Raw genomic sequence first — 22,092 nt, 5'->3', positions numbered from 1 at the left:
GGTGCTTTTTAACTTTTTCTGTTGTTGTTTTTGTTTTTGACCTGTGCACTGAATGTAATTTTCATTTGATCCACTGTATTTCTGGGAAGGTTTGTGTGGCTATTTGTGTGCTCATGCGCATGCGCTTATTAAATAGTTTTGCTTGCAAGAGCTCTTCAACCCATTTTATTTTTCCCTTGGGCTTAGTTATTCTGACTGTTTCAGTATCTTGCGTCTCACTTAGTTATTTCATGTACTTCAGGTTACCCTTCACTAAAGGTCACTTTCCGAAGATGGCTGAATGTGCACATTTCCATTATGAGAACGTTGAGTTTGGCAGCATACAGGTATATTTGAAATATTTCCTATATACTGAATTAAGATATATCTATATCTGTATTTTTTTCTTGGTCTCTATTTTTATCTATATATGAGAGGTGACACTTAGAAGTAGTTTTTTCTATTGTCTTGTTGGTTGATGGGAAAACTTTTACTTCCTTCTGTTGGCAAATACTTGATGCCCTATAACTCCTATTTTAGGTGGAAGTAGTGTAATCGAATCACTATAAATCTTAGAACTTCTATTAGATTCCTTATAATTTGCCATTGTTTTATAGCATGAAGTATTCTAGTTGTTCCCTGACTAACATTGGGTCATAGTAATGATGATTAAATGAGAGCTGGAGTGAAGTGGAGTATGGGGCAGATGTGCTAATAGAGTTTTATTATTTTATTTTATTTTTTTAGTATTTTTTTCTTATTTTGAGGTATATTGTGTGTGTAAATATATATGTTTATAGAGCATGTGCATGTATACATATATGTTGCATACATATATATATATATGTATATTTTAAAGCCCAGGCTAAGAGAGAAATTACCTGGGTGTCCCTCCTATGTTGCACTTGCCTTCTCTACCCTAAAGATTACTTCTTGGGGCGCCTGGGTGGCGCAGTCGGTTAAGCGTCCGACTTCAGCCAGGTCACGATCTCGCGGTCTGTGAGTTCGAGCCCCGCGTCAGGCTCTGGGCTGATGGCTCGGAGCCTGGAGCCTGTTTCCGATTCTGTGTCTCCCTCTCTCTCTGCCCCTCCCCCGTTCATGCTCTGTCTCTCTCTGTCCCAAAAATAAATAAACGTTGAAAAAATAAGATTACTTCTACCATGACTTTTATAGTGTTTGTTATAATTTTTTGTTTTATTATCTGTATGCATTCCTAATCAGTATGGGTGTTTAGTTTCCCTATTTTTGAACTTTATGTACTTAGAATTATTCTAATCCATTCAGCAAATACTTACTGAGCAAGTACTGTGTACCAGGCACTGTTTTAGGTGCTTTGGCTATATCAGTGAGCAACAACCACAACAAAAACCGGATACCCATTTCTTTTTTTTATTTTTTTAATTTTTTTTTAACATTTATTTTTGAGAGACAGAGACAGCACAAGCAGGGGAGGGACAGAGAGAGAGAGGAAGACACAAAATCCAAAGCAGGCTCCAGGCTCTGAGCTGTCAGCACAGAACCCTACATGGGGCTTGAATCCACGAGCCATGAGATCATGTCCTGAGCCAAAGTTGGACGCTTAACGGACTGAGCCACCCAGGCACCCCACCTGAATACCCATTCTTATTTAGCGCACAGAGGATGGCCAAGAAAAGAGCTATGGTAAAAAAGTAGAACAGGATAAGAAGGATCAGGGGTAGGTTGAAATATCAAACCTGGGTGGGCTTCATTATTGAATGTATTCTTTCTGCTTTCATTTACCATTGTGAAATTGATCCCTGTAGATGTACGTAGTTATAGTTGGTTCAATTTGTTCACTACTGTATATTAATCGATAGCATGCATTATGTTACAAGTAATTTATCTTCTTTTTCGTTTGTTTGTTTGAAATTTGGGTTGTCAGTTTTTGCTGTCTGTGAACGTTGTTGTGCACAAATCCTCACGCACATATGCAGGAGTTTCTCACAGTAGAATTTCAGAGTTCTACAATACCCACATGTCCAGCTTTACTGAGTAAAGCCAAGCTACTTCCAAAAGTGGTTGACAAATGTGTACTTTCATAAACAGTAAATGTGAGTTGCTGTTCTGCATCCTTGGGAACTCTTGGTTGTTTGCTACTTGTTAATTTTTACTCATCTGATGAGGATATAATTCTCTCTCACTGTATGTATTTGTAGTCTCCTGATTTGTAATGCAGTTGAACATCTTTTCAAATATTTGTTGGGCATTTGAGATTTCTGTTTTTTTAAAACTCTAGATCAGATCTTTTGTTCATTTTGTTTTACAGATTTGCTTATATTTTTCTTACTCAACCATGGGAATGCTTTACATGTTTTGGGTGTTCTTTCATGTTGCATCCAGTCCTTTATTGTTTTTGCATGTGTAATAAAAACACTTTCTCCCACATTGTGGCATGTTATTTGACTCTCTTTATGCTGCTCTCATTGTACAGGTATCATTTATTTTATTCTTTATTTTATGCATTTTATGTAGTTGTATGTATGCATAAGCCTGACTTGTACTTTTCCTGTCACATTTAAGATGTTTTCTCCTGCCCTGAAGTTATGAAATTATTGTCCTTTTCCTTTTTGTATAAGTTTCATAATTTTGACTTGAACATTGAGGTTGCTTGGAATTTATATTTATAGTGTGAAAAAGAGTGATATTAAAAATCCCTGGTATGACAACCAGACAGAATGGATATTAACCATAGCCCTGGAGTGGAGTGCTAATGGCCTTCTCTTGTGCAGTGCATTGCCCCTCTAGTTGTATGGATCATTGGTGGTCCGTTATTTCAGTATTTTACTGTGGTACCCACCAATCATTTCTGAAAGTCTGTTTTATTATTATTTTAAAATATGATTATATTAGAGTTCTCCAGTGATACAGAACCAACGCGTTTGTGTGTGTGTGTGTGTGTGTGTGTGTGTATGTGTGTGTGTATAAAGAGAGAGAAAGAGAGAGAGAGAGAGAGATTTATTTTAAAGAGTTGGCTCCTGTGATTGTGGAGACTTGGTTAAGTTGAAAAATCTCAGGATAGGCTGAAAACCGAAGGAAGGGTTCAGGTTGCAGTTTGAGTGCAAGGACAGTCTGCTGGCTGAGATACCTCTTCAGGGGAGGTCGGTTTCTTTTTCTGTTAAAGAGTTTCAGTGGATTGGATGCGGCCCACCCACATCATGGAGAGTAATCTGCGTTTAAAAAATAACTTCACAGAATTATTTGGAATAATGTTTGATCTGAAGTTAATGTATAAAATTAACAATCACAGTCCACTCTGCCAACTAGGCATTCCTTAAACTGTACTTAATCTCTATAAAGACAATAATAGGGTCCTGCTTCGCCTAACAGCATGATCAACTGTTTTTTATACAACCAAAAACATTTTGACCATTTTCCCAGAAGAGAATACAAAGGCCTTGAGTAATGTTTACTCTTCTTGGCATCCTGCAACTTAAATACTATGACGAAAAGTTAAAATATATTAAGTACCATGATATAAATCTTTTTTTTTTTTTTTTTTTAAATTTTTTTCAACGTTTATTTATTTTTGGGACAGAGAGAGACAGAGCATGAACGGGGGAAGGGCAGAGAGAGAGGGAGACACAGAATCAGAAACAGGCTCCAGGCTCTGAGCCATCAGCCCAGAGCCCGACGCGGGGCTCAAACTCACGGACCGCGAGATCGTGACCTGGCTGAAGTCGGACGCTTAACCGACTGCGCCACCCAGGCGCCCCCATGATATAAATCTTTAAAGTAACAAGAGAAAAGAAACCAAAGATGTTTGCTGTGACACACACACACACACACACGCACTTTCAGAGTAAAATAAGAAGGTAATACTCATGGCAGTTATTGTGCTGGCTTCTGTAGCTGGTCATGTGGTTGTAGCTGGTATTATAACTACTTTCTTCTGCTTCTCGTTCTGTATTCCCTTTGCCCTAAGCAGTAATCTCAGTTGATTGTGGTTCTTTCCCTGGTTGGGTGACCCATACCTTCATTTTGGGTCTGGCCATTAATAGCCCTGCCTGAATTGGGTTCTGCTAATTTCCCATTCAGTTCAGTAGCAGGGCATGTGATACCAAGGGATGCTCTAAGGGAGCTTCAATATTCCAGATGTATTTATTTTTATTTTTATTTTTATTTTTATTTTTATTTTTATTTTTATTTTTACCTCTGTTGTAGAGTAGCAGTCCAATTTCCCCTGGGTAGTCAGGATCAGTCATCCCAGCTAACACCAAAACTCCCTTCTTTGCCTGCTGAGTTAGAAGCATTAGGAGCCCAAAGTGGCTGGGTGGCAGGCTTACTTCCAAGTCAGTGGAATCGTTATTTTGTCTTCTGGTGGAAGCATTCCTCCTTTTGGAACTAAGACTTCTAGGTTAGCAGAGAATATATGATTGTAGGGACAGGAAGCATAAATTTTGCTAGTGAGTCCCTATGAGTAATATTGAGTGGTCCCACTCCCATTGCCACCCGTTGATTCCTGTTTCTCCAATCTGATTAGATTTAAAGACACTGATGACTCCATCTGAAGCAGGCTCAAGGGTCTGAGCTGTCAGCACAGAGCCCGACACGGGGCTTGAATTCACGAACTGTGAGATCATGACCTGAGCCGAAGTCGGATTCTTAACCGACTGAGCCACCCAGAAGCCCCGTAATGACTCCATTTCTAACAGTAAAGAGAGCATGGATAGTCAATGGTGTGATGGGGCAATAGAGATACACAAAATATCACCATTATATACTTAGAATCAAATACTTGTAAGCCACAAAGTTCTGGGTAACCATTTATTTGGTATCTTGGAGTATTTTTCCATACTGATGAGTAAATTGAAATTTTCATTTCACTCATGATTAGTGATGTTGAACATTTTTTCATGTGTTTATTGTCCATTCGTGTATCTCCTTTGGAAAGATGTCTATATTCAAATGCTTTGCCCATTTTTGAATTGATTTGTTTGTTTTTTTTTTGATTTGAGTTTTAGGACTTATCTATATAACTTATTTGTGTCTTTTGATCTAAAGTGAGCATATTGGTGGAATGTTTTTTTTTTTAATTTAGCCTTTTATCTCTATCATTTTTAATTGAAGTATAATTAACATACAGTGTTATGTTAGTTTCAGGTGTCCAACATGTTGGTTAAACAATCACTCAGTGTTCACCACAGTAAGTGTAGTCACCTTCTGTTCACCCAACAACCTTATTATAACATGATTGACTACATTTCCTATGCTGTACTTTTTGTTTGACGTATTTATTTTATAACTGAAAGTTTGTACTTCTTAATAGCCTTTATCTATTTCACCCATCCTCCCATCTACATCCTCCCCTCTGGCAACCACCAGTTTGTTCTCTATATTTAAGAGTCTGTTTGTTCATTTCTTTTGGTTTTTAGATTCCACACATAAGTGAAATGACATGGTATTTGCCTTTCTCTGTGTGACTTATTTCACTTAGCATAACACCCTCTAGGTCCATCCATATTTTTGCAAATGGCAAGATCTCATTCTTTTTATGACTGATGATATTCCATTGTATGTATGTATGTATGTATGTATGTATGTAGGTGTGCATGTGTGTGTATATACTACCACATCTTTATTCATCTGTTGATGGACACTTGGGTTGCTTCCATATCTTGGCTATTGTAAATAATGCTGCAATTGACATAGGGTTACATGTATCTTTTTGAATTAGTGTTTTTGTTTTCTTTGGATAAATACACAGTAGTGGAATTACTGGATCATATGGTATTTCTATTTTTAATTTTTTGAAGAGCCCCTGCACTGTTTTCCACAGTGGCTGCATCAGTTTGCATTCCCACTAACAGTATATAAATGTTCCTTTTTTCCCATATTCTCACCAACCATTGTTACTTCTTGTCTTTTTGATTCTAGCTATTCTGACAGGTGTAACGTAATAGGTCATTGTAGTTTTGAGTTGCATTTCACTCATTTGAGTGGCATCATTAGTGATGTTGAGTTATCTTTTATGTGTCTGTTTGCCATCTATATGTCTTTTTTGGAAAAATGTCTATTCAGGTCTGCCCATTTTGTAATTGATTAGTTACTGTTTTGGTGTTAAGTTGTATAAATTCTTTATATACTTTGGGTGTTAATCCTTTACTGGATGTATCCTTTGCAAATACCTTCTCCCATTCAGTAAGTGCCCTTTTGTTTTGCTGATTGTTTCCTTTGCTGTGCAAAAGCTTTTTATTTTGGTGTAGTCCCAATAGTTTGTTTTCGCTTTTGTTTCCCTTGCCTGAGGAGATATCTAGAAAATTGTTGCTAAGGCCTATGTCAAAGAAATCGCTGCCCGTTATTTTCTTCTAGTTTTATGATTTCAGGTTTCACGTTTAGGTCTTTAATCCATTTTGAGTTTATTTTTGTGTATGATATAAGAAAGTGGTCCAGTTTCACTCTTTCATATGTGGCTATTCAGTTTTCCATTTATTGTCTCCTTTGTCATAGATTAATTGGCCATAAAAGTGTAGGTGTATTTCTGGGTTGTCTATTTGTGGCTATTTTTGTTCCAGTGCCATACTGTTTTGATTACTACAGCTTTGTAGTATACCTTGAAATCTGGGATTGTGATGCCTCCAGCTTCAAGATTGCTTTGGCTGCCATCTCTGTTTTTTGATGATAGAGTTTAATCAATTCTATTTAATTACTGAAAAGGGAGGACTTATTTCTGTCAGTTTACTATCTTTTTTTTTTCTGTATGTATTATAGATTTCTTTCTGTAATACAATGTATGTTGATTTAATTGGATTTTTTTTTGTAGTGAAAAGTTTAAATTCTTTTGTCAATTCTTCTTGCGTATATTGTATAGCTGTTTTCTTTGTTGTTACCATGGGATTACATTTAACATCCTAAAGTTACAATACTCTAATTTGAAATTGTACCAGTTTAACTGCAATAACATACAAAAATTCTGCTCCTTTATAGCTTGGTCCCCATCCTTTGGTTTTAAATATCTTACAATTATATCTTTATGTATTGTGTGTCCAGAAACATAAACTAATAATTCTTTTAGTGCCTCTTAAACTATATTGAAAACAAAGTGTGTAGTAATAAGCACAAGTTACAATACTAGCTTTTATGTGTAAAATTTAAAGAAAAAGTATTAGTCTCTTAAATCATGTAGAAAAGACCCATAGTTACAAACCATTGTTACAGTGATAACTGGTTTTTATAATTGCACATGTATTCACCTTTACTGAGGTCGAGTTACTGTCAAGTGTCTTTTCACTTCAGCTTGCAAGACTCTTTTTAGCCCTCCTTGCAGACTGGGTCTATTGACAGGGTGCTTCCTCGGCTTTTGTTTAACTGGGAATGTCTTAATTTGTCTCTCACTTTTGAAGGATGGTTTTGCTGGAGATAGTATTCTTGGTTGACACTTTCATTCTGTTTGTAATTTGAATATATTGGACTACTGCCTTCTGGTCTCCAAAGTTTCTGGTAGGAAATCTGATAATCTTATTGAGGAACCCTCGTATGTGACTAGTTGCTTCTCTCTTGCTGCTTTTAAGATTCTGTCACTGTACAGGTATACCTCACAAATATTGCAGGCTTGGTCTCAGACCACCACAATAAAATGATTATTGCAATAAAGTAAGTCAGATGAATTTTTTGTTTCCTAGTGTATAAACTACTTTATTGCTAAAAATGCTAACCATCATCTGAAATTTCAACAGGTTTTTTTTTTTTTTTTTTTTTTTTTTTTTTTTTGCAGAGAGTGCACGAGCAGGGATGGGGTGGTGGGGTAGAAAGAGAGAGAGAATATTTTAAGTAGGCTCTACACTCAGCATGGAGTCTGACACAGGGCTTGATCTCATGACCCAAGCTGAAATCAAGAGTCAAATGCTCAAGCAACTGGGCCGCCCAGGCACCCCTCAACAGGTCTTAATCATGGATCAGAGATCACCATAACGAATGTAATAATAATGTAAAATTTTGAAATATTGCATGAATTAACAAAATGTGACCCAGAGACACAAAATGAGCTAATGCTCTTCCAAAAATGGCACCAAAAGTCTTACTTAATGCAGGGTTGCCACAAACCTTCAATTTGTAAAAATCACAGTATCTGTGAAGCACGATAAAATGGGGTCTGCCCGTATTTGGCTTTAGAAAGTTTGATTATAATGTGTGTCAGTGTGAGTCTCTTTGAGTTCATCTTATTTGGAGGTCATTAGCTTCTTGGATGTTTATGTTCATGTCTTTAATCAAATTTGGGAAGTTTCAGCCATTATTTCTTAAAAATTTTTTTTTTCAACGTTTATTTATTTTTGGGACAGAGAGAGACAGAGCATGAACGGGCGAGGGGCAGAGAGAGAGGGAGACACAGAATCGGAAACAGGCTCCAGGCTCTGAGCCATCAGCCCAGAGCCTGACGCGGGGCTCGAACTCACGGACCGCGAGATCGTGACCTGGCTGAAGTCGGACGCTTAACCGACTGCGCCACCCAGGCGCCCCATCAGCCATTATTTCTTCACATATTATCTCTGCTCCTTTGTCTCTCTGTTTTCATTCCGAGACTTTCATAATGTATACGGGATGGACTCCCATAGTTCTGTTAGGTTCTTTCATGGTGTCACATAGCTTCCTGAGACTCTGTTCACATGTCTTCACTCTTGATTCTGTTCTTCAGATCAGTAATTCCCATTGTCATATCTTCAAGTTGGCTGACTGTTTCTTCTGTGTGTTCAGATTTCCCCTTAATTTTCTCTTATGAAATGAGAATTGTAGTGATTCTACTTTAAAGCACACAATACTTTTTAATTCTTTTTTTTTTTAAAGTAGTCTCTACAGGGGTGCCTGGGTGGCTCAGTCGGTTTGGTTAAGCATCTGACTTCGGCTGAGGTCATGATCTCATGGTTTGTAAGTTCGAGCCCCACATCAGGCTCTGTGCTGATAGCTTGGAGCCTGGAGCCTGCTTCGGATTTTGTGTCTCCCCCTCTCTCTGCCTCTCCCCTGCTCATGTTCTGTCTCTCAAAAATAAATAAATGTTAAAAAAAAATTTTAAGTAATCTCTACACCCAACATGGGGCTTGAAGTCGTGACCCTGAGATCAAGAGTCACACACTCCACCGACTGAGCCAGCGAGGTGCCCCCCATAGTGCCTTTTTAGATCTTATGTCTCTTTGTTAATATTTCTGTTTTGTTCATGTTGTTCATACATCACTTTCCTGGCATTCTCCATATATTTCTTTAGTTTTTTTGGCACCTTTAAGACACTTGTTTTAAGGTCTTCTTGAGCCTGTGGCTTTCCCTGGTCATAATTGGTCACTTTCTAATTTTTTGCATATATGCAGTTCCTTTCTAATGATCTGGTCTAATGTCTGGCTTCTCAGGGGGGAGACAGAAAAATGAAGGAGGAAAGAGTACAGGCCTTTTAAATTTCTTAGAAGTGGCATCAGCTGGCAGATGCTTGCAACAATATGGGGAGGTGTAACAACAATGTCCATCCATCTACTTACTTGCATCTCTGAGATCAGAAACAGCAATTAGGGACCAGAGCACAGACCCTTTGATATTTATAGGAAAAGGTCTTTTTGCCTCCTCAGTCTCCCCCAAGCTGTTCACAAGCTGCTCACAAGATGTAGTTCCTGCACGGTTGCCTCGGATGCTGAGGGGCTGGGTAGCTCCTACTGTTTCGAGAGCCGAAATAGACTGAAATGAGCTGCAATTTACTATCCTAGCTTTTCCCTGGAAGTTGCAAGTCTTCCACAGACTCCAGAATTACAAAATAATTATATCAGACAGATTCTGCCAGCATATCTGTTGCCTAGATGGGAAATTACTAGTGCTTTCCTACTCTACCATCTTCCTAGAATCCTTCCTTATTTTTTTTATAAATTTTTTAATTTTTTAATTTTTTTAAGAGTGAGATAGAGTGAGCATGAGTGGTAGAGAGGAGCAGAGGGAGAGGGAGAGAGAGAATCTTAAGCAGGCTCCACACTGCGTGTGGAGCTTGACGTGGGGCTGGATCTCACGACTGTGAGATCATGACATGAGCCGAAATCAAGAGTCAGACACTTAACCGACTGAGCCATGTAGGCACCCCTCTTTACTTATTTTTAATATCAGATTGACAGTATGTTCTGAGGAGAAAATAAGTATGAAAACTTTATTAAATGTGATTGGAATAGGTCATCAGCCTTATGCTTGGTAGCTCTGTATATCCCAGCAGGTTATTCAGACTGCCAGTTGACTCCATTGTTGCTTTTTAATATGTCCCAAATGTGGGACATTCTGTCGTTTACATACCTACTTTTTTTCACTCTGATCTTAGGAATTTCTCTTAGACTTCTGGATTTCTTGTATTTGTAGCTCTTTCTCTTCCTCACATATTAAAAATATGTGACTGCAGTAGGCCATAGTATTCTAGAAGATGTCACTGAGCACTAAATTTTTTAAATCCAGAGAAAATTATGTTTAACTTCTAGACTTTCAGTGATAAAATGAAAATAAGTTTTTTTGATCTGATGTTACAAATTCAGAATTTCAATTTTATGGAGACTTGAAGACACAGTCGCTTATAAAATAATTGAGATAGAAATTGCTGGGCCAGTAATTTTATTATCATATAACATACAGAGGAAATGCTCACAGTCTCTCCTTTGAATTCTAGCATTGTCTATCTAGCTGACTGCATTGCAACTTCACTTGGATGACTTGTCAGCGTCGCAAATTTAGCAGTCTCCCCTCAAACCTGCTCCTCTTGCTGTCCTGTCCATATTGGTAAATAGTAAACCTATGTTTCTAAAACCTATGTTTCCAGTTCCTGAGGCTAGACGAAACCTCAGAACCATCTTGGACGTCTCTAATCCAATTCCATCGGCAAAATTCTTGGCTCTTTCTTTAAAATAAACACAGGATCTGACTACGCTCACCTCTTTCTCTCCTACCTGTTGTCGTCATTGTGGGGCCATTAATTCAATAACCTTGTTTGGGACAACTGCAAGGGAGAGTCTTTTAAATATAAGTCAGATCATGTCACTTCTTCAAAACCACTCCAGTTACTTCTCGTATTCTTCATGGTAAAAAGTCAAATTTCTTAAAATTTCTGAAAAGGATTTACCAGATCTTCCCTCAACGTGTCTGACCTCATCTCTTACTTCATTTATTTCTCCTTCCCTAAGACACAAGTGTTCTGGCCACCGTTGCTCTTCCTCCAGGATACAGCTCCCTTCTTATGACCTTTGGACTTTTTTGTTTCCTCTACTTGGAAAACTCTTCTCGCTGGATAACCACATAACTTACTACCTTCCCTTCTTTAAATACTTGCTGAAAAGTTACCTTCTCAGAAAGAGTGTACTTTCTTTACATAAAATTGCAACTCCTGGTCACCAACATTCCCCATCTCTCCCATAATTTATTTTTCTCTGTAACGCCACTCTCTGGCATGTGAACTATTATTATTTATTCTATTTTTTTCTACCTCAGCATCTAGAACAGTGCCTGACACATAAAAATCATTTGGTGAATATTTGTTGAATGTATGGGTAAATGAATTTATGTTTGAAAAATAAAATATGCTTCAAAAATGCTTTTTAAAATATTTTGGGTGTTTCAACATTTAAATATTCCCCTTACATGATAAGAATGTATTCTTGGGGTGCTTGGATGGCTCAGTCAGGTAAGCCTCCCACTTTGGCTCAGGTCATGATCTGGCTGTTTGTGAGTTCGAGCCCCGTGTTGGGCTCTGTGCTGACAGCTCGGAGCCTGGAGCCTGCTTCTGATTCTGTCTCCCTCTCTCTCTGCCCCTCGCCCGCTCGCACTCTGTGTGTGTGTCTTTCTCTCAAAAATAAATAAACATTGAAAAAAAGAATATATTCTTTATGAGTGTGTGTGTGTGTGTATATATATGTATATATATATACATATATATATCAAGTATAATGAATGATGACATTTACAAGAGCGAGTGAAAATTCCCTTTACGCGCTCTCCTGTTAACTATTATGTGCCTGTCTAGAATTCTTTATAAAATATATAGCAATATCTCCGTATTTCTCTAGCCATAACCTTCTATCCAGCTGTCTATAACTTTTTAAAAATACAGATAGTTTGCTACTATACATACTGCCTTGAAAGTTGCTTTTTTACTTGAAATGACATCTTGGATATATTTTTTCAGAGATTTGGATTTAGCTGATTATTTCAGTTATATTTCATTTCTTTTTGTTATTATACCATAATTTATTTGATTTGTTCCCTATTGATGGATGTTCTAGGTTTTATTGATGTGAGTATATGCATTAAAATCCTATTAGATGATTTGTTGGGTCAAGGGTATATACATTTAGAAAGTTGACAGTTATTGCTAAGTTTATTTTTGAAATGTGCTGATTTATGCAAGTTGTATATTTTTACATCATCCGCCATTTGCACTTTTATTTATTTTTATTTATTTTTTGGTATTCCCAGTTATAAACTCTTTGGGCTGATATGTCACACTTTTTATTTCTGTAGAACTCAGCACAATCTTTCAGTAGTAGGGGGCTCAGTAGTGCTCTTGAAGATATATCTTTGTGATGTTTCCTGTTAGATATGCTGAGGAGTCTGTCATTTAACAAACACTTATTGTGTATTGGCAGTATTCCAGACACCATACTGTATGTTGGAAGGAAAAAAAAATAGGACAACAGTATTCATTCTTTTGAAATGTTTAAACTTAAATGGGAAGACTGAAATATTAAAGGATAATTCTAACATACATTAGAATCAAGATATGTTACCTTGAAGTTAATTTCATGTCTTCATTTATTTATGCATACATATATATTCAATAAATACTGATAAATTAACTTTTTGAAGCATCAGAAAATGCTATGCAGAGGTGATGGCATTTGGTGATATTTTAAAGGAGAGTAGAAGTTCTTTTAGTAGAGATGAGGGCATGATAAATAAAGACCAAGTCTCAAAAGATTATCCATGTATTCATCTCATCATCATTTATAATAAAAAGTAAGAAGTAATATAAATGCTCAGAAATCAGAATGGGTTACATAAATTATGGATTATTCGTACGGGGAAAGTCTATGTACTTACTTAAAATCATGTAGAATATTTACTGAAGTGGAAACAATATTCTTGTTATATTGGTAAATTAAAGAGTTTCAACAGAGCATACTGTTTTTGTAAGAAAAAAATGTAGACGTAAGTATAAAATAAATTGGAAGAACTTGTAGGAAAATGTAATGTTTATATTTCTTGAAAGAATGCTTTGGCAATAGAAAAATGATTTCTATGTTTGAAGCTTAGAGCAGAGTGGTGTGATTTTTTTTCTCATACATGTTTTTTGTAAAATGGAATGTCTTAGAAAAGTTTCTCCCTCATTCTGAAAGATAGGGTGGTTCTTAAATCATGTGTTCTACCTTTTGAGAACAGAGTAGACATCGAGCATCCCCAGACATTCCTTTGTTTCTGATATAATTTGTACCAGATGAAATAATTCTCAAGCCCATGTGTATTTTTTCTGGTAGATTGGTAAGACATATGCTTTAGATTGCATGGATGTGTTCAAATCCTATTTCAAGTCATTTTTAGTAGACTGTAGCCAAATTATCTGACTTTCCTGTTGAAGTCTCAGTCCAGTATGTTCAGTTGTAACTTGTGGTGTAAGGTGGCACTGCCATATTGAGGAGAAATTATCCTGGTGTGGTGTATAATGGGTGTGGCCAGCTGGTGGTATGTTCTCATTGTGTCGTGCTGTCTTGACCACTAGGGAGATTGTCAGTCAATCTTCACCTTGTTTCCCTTGTCTTCTAGCTAATATGTTGTAGATGAACTGTGAGCTCTGATTTAAATGAACGGGGGTGTGACAAGGTAAAGAGGAAAAAGGATATAATAACACAGGGGCAACAGAGGGTGTTTATCATGTCATGTTCTTCCTTTAGTCTACTTTTATAGAGTATGAATGAGCGGTCTTTAAAAATTAGTACAAAGAATTACTCTGGTCATAAAAACAGATTGTTGAAATGTCTTTATATTTTTTGGGACACACTCTACTGGCTTAAATTTTTAAGTTTTTTTTTAACATTTATTTTTGAGAGAGAAAGAGAGAGAGAGAATGGGGGAAGGGCAGAGAGAGAGGGAGATACAGAATCCGAAGCAGGCTCCAGGCTGTCAGCACAGAGCCCAATGTAGGGCTCAAACCCATGAACCATGAGATCATGACCTGAGCCAAAGTTGGTCACTTAACCGACTGAGCACCCAGGTGCCCCAGCTTAAATATTTTAAAAATAAATTCTATTTTTTACTCCATTAAGAGTTGATGATTTTCGTGTCTATGTTTTTTAGTGATGTTGATCTATATATTGTACTTGTCCAGTAGCCTGAGTTTTGGGGAACTTCACTGCCGTATCTCATTTTAAAAATCAATACCCAGGAAGTTTGTAGAAGTGGAAATTATCAGTTTTTTGAAGGTTTAGTAGAATTTTCCTGTTAAAGCCTTTTTTGGCCTCAAGGGCCTAATCCTTAATTACCATTTTAATTTATGATTTGATTATTGGTCTAGACAGGTTCTTTTGTGTCTTGTTAGGCCAATTTTTAGCATTTATATTTTCTTAGAAAAATGTACATTTGATGTAGGTTTTCAAATTTATGGGTATATGTTGTACACAAGGTATTCTTAAAGTTTGGTCTTGTTAAGAAACAAGCTTATGGTTTGATCAGTTCGAGCCTCCCTCCCTCCCTTCTCCTGTCTCTCTTTTTTTGCTTCCTTCTTTCTCTCCCTTCCTTTCTCCATTCTTCCTTTATTCCTTTCCTCCCTCACACTCTTCCTTCCTTTCTTACTATTAATTCCTAAGCCTATTTTTTTTCTATTCCACATTTTTTTGGGTTTGTTATTTTGTCATTTTTCTTGTTTCTTGAATTCAAAGTTTAGTTCTTTATATTTTTCCCTGGAAAAGAGTTGTGAATAACCAGTATGCATGCACCTATTTGATGGTGGAAAACTAGTATTATCATAAGTCAACTTTGTCAGATATTAATATTATTCTGTATATGCTTTTCTTTAGAGAAATATAATTCTGTAGGTATTGTTGATATTTTATTCATTTTCAGCCATTGGTTTTTAAATAAGCACATTGAAGTTTGGACATTTTCTACCTAAATAGTACTTTGAATGAATGTTGCAGGTTTTGGCACATAGGTGTCATATTATGTTTTGTTTAGAGCAATTGAAATGTCAAAAAAAAAAAAAAGAAAAGAAGATGAAGATAAATAAGTTTTAGAAATGGCTTCTTGTTTTAGGTAAAGCTACATGTAGCTTTAAGTTCTGTAAATTTATTATCCTAATTGCATTTCTCCCTGTTGTATCAACTGAGCTGTCCAAACACAAAGATTTATCACATTTCGTGAAGTATTTTTCAGTAACAAGGAAAAAATACATTGTAATATGCAAAGATACAATCCCTTTATTCTCATTTACCCACTTGAGGAATTAATCTCTTCCTGTTTGCTTTATGTGGTACTGCCATCTAGTGTAGAGGATACTCAAATGGGTATGTGTGGTTTACATTTTCTTTTATCATTTGGTTATCAGAAGCTGTGAATTACTGTTTCTTTTTATCTGATTTTATATAAAACAAGGCATTCCGTTAAATGAACCTGAATGCAAGAGCTCAGGTTTTACCTGAAATACGGCATTCGGAAAGTATGGAATTGCATACCCGTGTCTCAGGCGTTCTCTACTAAAGCTTCTGTGCAGGGAACTCGGAAGTGCTACTACGGCCTTGTATTATCAGGTGCATTCTTGCCTTGATATTGAGAAATACGGAAAGAGGTAGTAAAGTTTGACCTGAGTGTAACAATGTTGACAAGTAATATAAAATAAGCTCCCCTCCTGAAATTTCATTTTAAATGAATTAATCAGAATTATAATAAAAATACGGGCCAGTATTTATTGAATGCTTTTTGTGAGCCAGACATTATGCTAAATACTCTTTGTATGTTGTCTCATTTACTCTTCACAGTAGATTCAGATGAGGGAATTGAAGTAAAAAAAAGTTTTAAGAACTTACCCAAGATCACAGCTTTGGTAACTGGTACAGCCTGTGTTTAAGTCAAGGCCATACAGTCATTCTGTTCCAAAAGTGCTAGGAAAGGATAAAATGACAAGACTCCTGTTTTAATAAGAAGGAACAAACCACAGATTTGAAATATCCTACATCTTTAATGTAGTTAAAGGTAAAAAAAAGTATGATGCATAGTAGTGCAGTATAACCTGTGTGATCTTATGTAAACTCCTTAATTTCTGTGGTCCTCAGTTTCCTCATCGATAAAATAGGAATAAATATGTCTATTTCAAATATATATTACAGAGTTCTGTGGGAAGTAAGTGAGGTGATAACTAAAAAACAAACCAGATTGCTCAAATTTTAAAGAACTTTAGAGAGAGAGAGTGTGTGTGTGCACGTGAGGGAGGGGGCAGAGGGAGAGAGAGAGAGAGAATCCCAAGAAGGCTGTGCACTGTCTGCACAGAGCCTGACACGAGGCTTGATCCCACAATCTGTGAGCTGAAATCAAGAATTGGATGTTTAACCGACTAAGCCACCCAAGCACCCCTGTAGTATACCTTTTAACACAGAAACTAACCTTATGGGACACCTGGGTGGTGCAGTCGGTTATCGTTCAACTCTTGATCTCAGCTCAGGCCAGAATCTCACAGTTTGTGAGTTCAGGCCCTGCATTGGGCTCGATGCTGATGGTGTGGGACCTGCTTGGGATTCTGTCTTTCCTTCTCTCTGACCCTCTCCTGCTTGCACTCTCTCTCAAAATAAATAAATAAACTTTAAAAATTAAAAAAAAACCCTCATAACCTTATATAAAATTGTGAAATGAAGAGAGTAAGTTAAAATAACATGAATTTTCAGTAATTGTAATTAACTTAAAAATTTAGCTTCAGTTTCAGAAAGAATTAAATCTATGGGTTAGAATATTGAAATTGTAATGTATTTAGAATGTTTAGGGTTTAAAGATAACTATAAAGTAAACCAGAGAAAATACATCATTGCATTTTCCCCCTTTGAATAGAAATTGAGAATCCTTTGTTAATAGATTGTTAATGGGTAAGGCATCATACATATGGATTCTACATTTTCGATTCCAGTATTTTAAATACCTGGTATAGGGGCTCCTGGATGACTCAGTTGGCTAAGCATCCGACTTAAGCTCAGGTCATGATCTCCTGGTTCACGGGTTCAAGCCCTGTGTCATGCTCTATGCTGACAGCTAAGACCTGGGGCCTACTTCAGATTTTGTGTCTCCCTCTCTCTCTGCCCCTCCTCTGCTCATGCTCTGTCTTTCTCTCTCTCTCTCTCAAAAATAAATAAACATTAAAAAAATTTAAAAAATAACCTGGTATATTTTAAATATCTGGTATTTACCAGTTCAGTTGATTATTAACTAAGTGTGGTGTCTTTTAGCAAACAGACTGGGTTTTTTCTTCCTGAGTAAGAATTTATCTAGGGGTGCCTGCCTGGGTGGCTCGGCTGGTTGAGTGTCCGACTCTTGATTTTGGCTCAGGTCTTGGATTGAGCTCCTCACTGGGCTCTTTGCCAAGCATGGAGCCTGCTTGAGGATTCTCTGTCTCTCTCCCTCTGCCCCTCTCCCCCACTTGCACTGTCAGTTTCTGTAAAATAATAATAATAAGAAACAGTTTATCTAAATGTAAGCATTAATGTTAATAGAGATATGTACCAGCAACAAGTTTGGTACCTATCCGAGGGACTTTCAGTTATTAATAAAAATGAATTAAACTAATGAAAAGGTTAGTTCCCTCATCTTGTCAACACTATGTATAGTTTCCAGACTAGTATATATTTCTAGTTAAAATATACTTATGTAAAAGCACATATGGTGTGGGCATAGCCTTTTGAACCCAAAGCTATTATAATTTTATAATTTTACTGTTGCCACTCCACCAAAGAATTTATTTTTCCTCAAACCAAAGCAAGTAGAACTTTCAGCCCTGCTGTTTTTCACGTTCCATACTAGTACCTGTTCTTATGCTGTGAAATCATTATCATTTAAGAGGAGGATTTGAAATGAAAAATTCACACAGTGAGTTATCAGTGCTGCTTTCAGTATCTTGAACTGAGGGTGATTCTGGTATTTAAAGACTGATGAATGGATGAGGAAGATGCGATACACACACACACACACACACACACACACACACACTCACACACACACACACAGAGGAATATTATCCAGCCATAAAAAAGAATGAAATCTTGTCATTTGCAAGGACTTGGCTGGAGCTGGGGAGTATTATGCTAAGTGAAAGAAGTCAGTAAGAGAAAGACAAATGCCGTATGATTTCACTCATATGTGGAACTTAAGAAACAAATCAAATGAGCAAAGGGAAAAAGGAAGGGAGAGAAAGAGAAGGAGACCAAGAAGCAGGCTGGTAACTATAGAGAACAAACTGATGGTTACCAGAGGCGGGGGATTGGAGGGACGTTGGGGGAAATAGGTAATGGTGATTAAGGAGTGTGTTGTGATGAGCACCAGGTGTTGCATGGAAGTGTTGAATGACTATATTGTACACCTGAAACTAATATTACACTGTATGTTAACTAACTGGAATTTGAATAAAATCTTAAAAAAAAATAAAGATGAGCAAACCAGTTACTATATCTGGTACTTAGCTGAGGGAACAGTGCTGTATTCCAATCTGGAAGGAGAAACAGATTGTTAAGTTTATTAAGATGCATTTAGGTCTCTAGTTTTTCCTGAGAAATTTGAAGAACAGTTTTGTCTGTTACTGATTTTTGCCTTATGTGCTAAACTTAGAACTTATTTCACTTATTACCCACCTAAGATATAACTCTAACATAGAGTTATTTATCCACTTGGCATATCCCAGCTCAGTAGTTTTGAAGTAGTATTTTCCATATTGCATATTAGGATGTTGACAATAGGTGTGAGTAGAGCACATAATATTGTGCAACAAATTATTTTCTGTTTTCCACATCTACTACAGGCTACAGAGGTGAAGGAAAATGTTTATAAATTGTATAGGTATGACACAGTGAAACTACAACCATAATAGTTCTATAAAAGATGAATACAAGAAGTCTTCATGTGCCCCATTTGCAAGCTGTTGATTAGACTTTGATGAATAATTTTTTTATGTAGGTGGGGTGATTTTTACCCTGTCTTACTCTAATAATTCCCACCCTCCATGCAAAGAAAAGACTTTTCTGAACATTTGAATGCTTTCTGAATAGAGTTGTATTTTTAAATATTCTAACAACACTAATTGCAGATTGGTTTCCATGGTGATAGAAAAGTGAATTCAATATAGGAAAAATAACTCTAAAAATAGATTTGTAAAGAATCCAGAAGTATGGGACTTAGAAATTCTGTTTTCCATTCCTTATAAACAAAGGATTGACATATCATTAACGTGAAGAAGTAAACATAATTTAAATCATCACATTCACGTTGTAAGTTTCTCCAGGCAAATAAATGTTGCCTAATTTTTTCATAGTGTATACTCTTAGTATACATGTGGTTCAGGTACTGTATAAATACACTGATGTTCAGATTAGTGCATAAGATGTCTTAAAACCCACAATTCCAAATGGTTTTACTGAAAGTGTGCTAGATACTTATTTGAATACCACTGATGAAATAGATAAGAGATTCTTCCCTTAGGGGTAACAAGCAATATACCAGTAAACATAAAAAGATAAGAAAAATGTAATGCATGTTGTAAGAGTTCTTATAGGTATTCAGAGGTGAGAGAGGTTATTCCTGTGGCATTTAAAAAAGACTTTATTGAAGATTAAATAGATTTTAGATATGCAGAAGTGACGGAACATTTAGGCAAGGAAAATAACATAAACAAAGATACCTGGAAGGGAAGGGAATGGATGGAGTAGAGTGATTGTGGGAAGACATGACTTAGAAGATATGTGGAGAAATGACCTTCCTTCAAGGCTCATCTATGGTATTTGGACTTTACGTTTAAATTATTTTCTTATTAGGAACAGAGAAGGTGTTGCCGGATTTTGAGAAGAGAGTACCATGGTTCGTGTATAATGAGAAATGGATAGACACTGGTTTAGAAAACTATAGTAATCATCCATTCTGCAGTCAAGTAGACCAGATCCTGCGAGGCCTAGAGCCAGGGCAGTAGCAATGGAGAATGGGGAAAAAGGGACAGGTGTGAGAGACAAGTTTTGGGAGACAGGAGAGATTAAGGAATTGGAGGTTGAAGTTAGATCTTGACAATGGGAATCTAAAAAGACAGGATGTGTGGAGAGGAAGAGTAGTAGAGAAATCTAGGATGATTGGGTTGGTCAACTAGATGAATGGTTGTGCTATTTTTTTACTTAAGGAATTCAGGAGGAAGGAGAGGATCTGTAAGGAAAGGTAGTGAATTCAGTTATGGAAATGAGTACTATATTCCAGTGAGACAATTTGTTTATTCAGTCATTCATCAAATATTCAGTGATCCTCACTAAAATTCCAGATACTTGTCAAGATGCTAAGATAGGTGTATGTGTATCTCATTTTTTCATTATTATGGTTAAAAATCTGTCAAATGCATGTTATAAATATTTTTATACCAGTTTGTGACTCATCTTTTCACTTGGTTTATGGTGTACCTTTTGTGATTATTAGTCAGTTTTATCAGTCTTTTGTTTTGACCCTTTTGTGTTTTAGCTAAGAAATTCTTCCTTGCCCTGTGGGCATAAAAGCATTTTCCTCTATCTCCATTATTAATTTTTTTACTTTTATTTGTATTATTTTATGTATTGCTTTTCATATTTAATTTACCTGGAGTTACTCATTGACTATGGTTAAAGGTAGGGATCTTTTTTTTTTTTTTTTCTAGTTATCTTAGTACATTGAGTAAATAGTAATTCTTTTCCCCAGTAATTTTTAAGTCCTAATTGGTCATATATCAATGTCCAAATATATGTGTTAGTTATCTGGCTATCTTCTGTGATCCATTGGTCCATGCTCTATCCTTGTGCTGGGATAAGTATCCCTCTTAATTAATAGGTTACTGTTACTTCTTACTGTATAAGAGTCACTTCAAAAACTTAGAGACATAACATGACAATGCTTTTGTCATGTTTTATGATTCTTGATTCCTTGGGTTGACATAGGTGGGAAATTCTTTGTTGGTCTTACTTGGATTCTCTTATGCAATTGTCATGTGGTGACAGTGGCTGGGGCTGGATATCTAGTACCCCAGTGATTCTTCATGTCGTCTCTCTGTCCACATGGTGTTTCATCCATCAAGGGTTTTTCTGTGAACTCTTTAGTAGTGTACTATGGTCCTTTGACATCGAGGTTTGGAGGCTTACAGTAAGAAAGCAGAGATGGTTAGACTTTTTAATGACTAGTCTTGGAAGTTCTGGAACATTGTTTTTTCCACATTTTTTTGGTTCAGACAGTCCAAGTGTAACATAAATTCAGAACTGGAGAGGGACGCCCTATCTCTTGATGAGATGAAAAACAAGTACATACAGAGAGACACTGAATTGTAGCTTCACAATAAATCTTGATATCCAGTAGGGTAAGTCTCTTGACTTAATCAAAGTTGTCTTGGTTCTTTTTAGCTCATTGTTTTCCCATATACATTTTGCATTTCCCTTGAAAAATCCTGGGAGGAAAAAATCAAACTATTGCAACTTTTAATTTTTTATTTATTTTATTTTTTAACTTTTAATTTATATTTTTTATTATTTTATTATTGAATTTATTTTTATTGATTTTTTAAAATATATATATATATATTTTAAATGTTTATGTTCAAGAGCACACTCGCCCAAGTGGGGGAAGGGCAGAGAGAAGGGGACAAAGGATCCAAGTGGAACCATGCTGACAGCTGAGGCTCGAACTCAACCATGAGGTCATGACCTGAGCCAAAGTTGGATGTTTAACCGTTTAACCGATTGAGCCACTCAGGCGCCTAAACTATTGATATTTTGATAAGAATTGCACTTAAATCTATAGGTTAATTGAGGATAGTTACTGTGTTTATCACGCTGAATTTTTAAATCTGTTTGGATTATTTTTAGGTGACACAGTTTTTATTGTTAATGTGAATGGAATATTTTTTCAGGTTCATTTTAAAAT

At 36.4% G+C, this 22,092-nt stretch overlaps 1 protein-coding gene across 1 annotated transcript in view; it reads left to right on the top strand.

Annotated features, from left to right (window-relative positions):
• The window catches only part of ARHGAP32 (Rho GTPase activating protein 32), a 186,880-nt gene that overhangs the window by 27,716 nt on the left and 137,072 nt on the right, over positions 1–22,092 (top strand). Inside the window, exon 3 of the mRNA XM_047072442.1 lies at positions 242–326. Within this exon, the coding sequence (XP_046928398.1) occupies positions 242–326 (85 nt within the window). The remainder of the gene's footprint in view (positions 1–241; positions 327–22,092) is intronic.

Source organism: Lynx rufus, unplaced genomic scaffold (genome assembly GCF_022079265.1).
Source record: "Lynx rufus isolate CCGP_SWC_20201006 ecotype Redwood Valley unplaced genomic scaffold, mLynRuf1.p SCAF_9, whole genome shotgun sequence".
Taxonomy (NCBI): domain Eukaryota; kingdom Metazoa; phylum Chordata; class Mammalia; order Carnivora; family Felidae; genus Lynx; species Lynx rufus.
The sequence above is the reverse complement of the archived record's forward strand: the minus strand, read 5'-3'. Positions and strand labels throughout refer to the sequence as shown.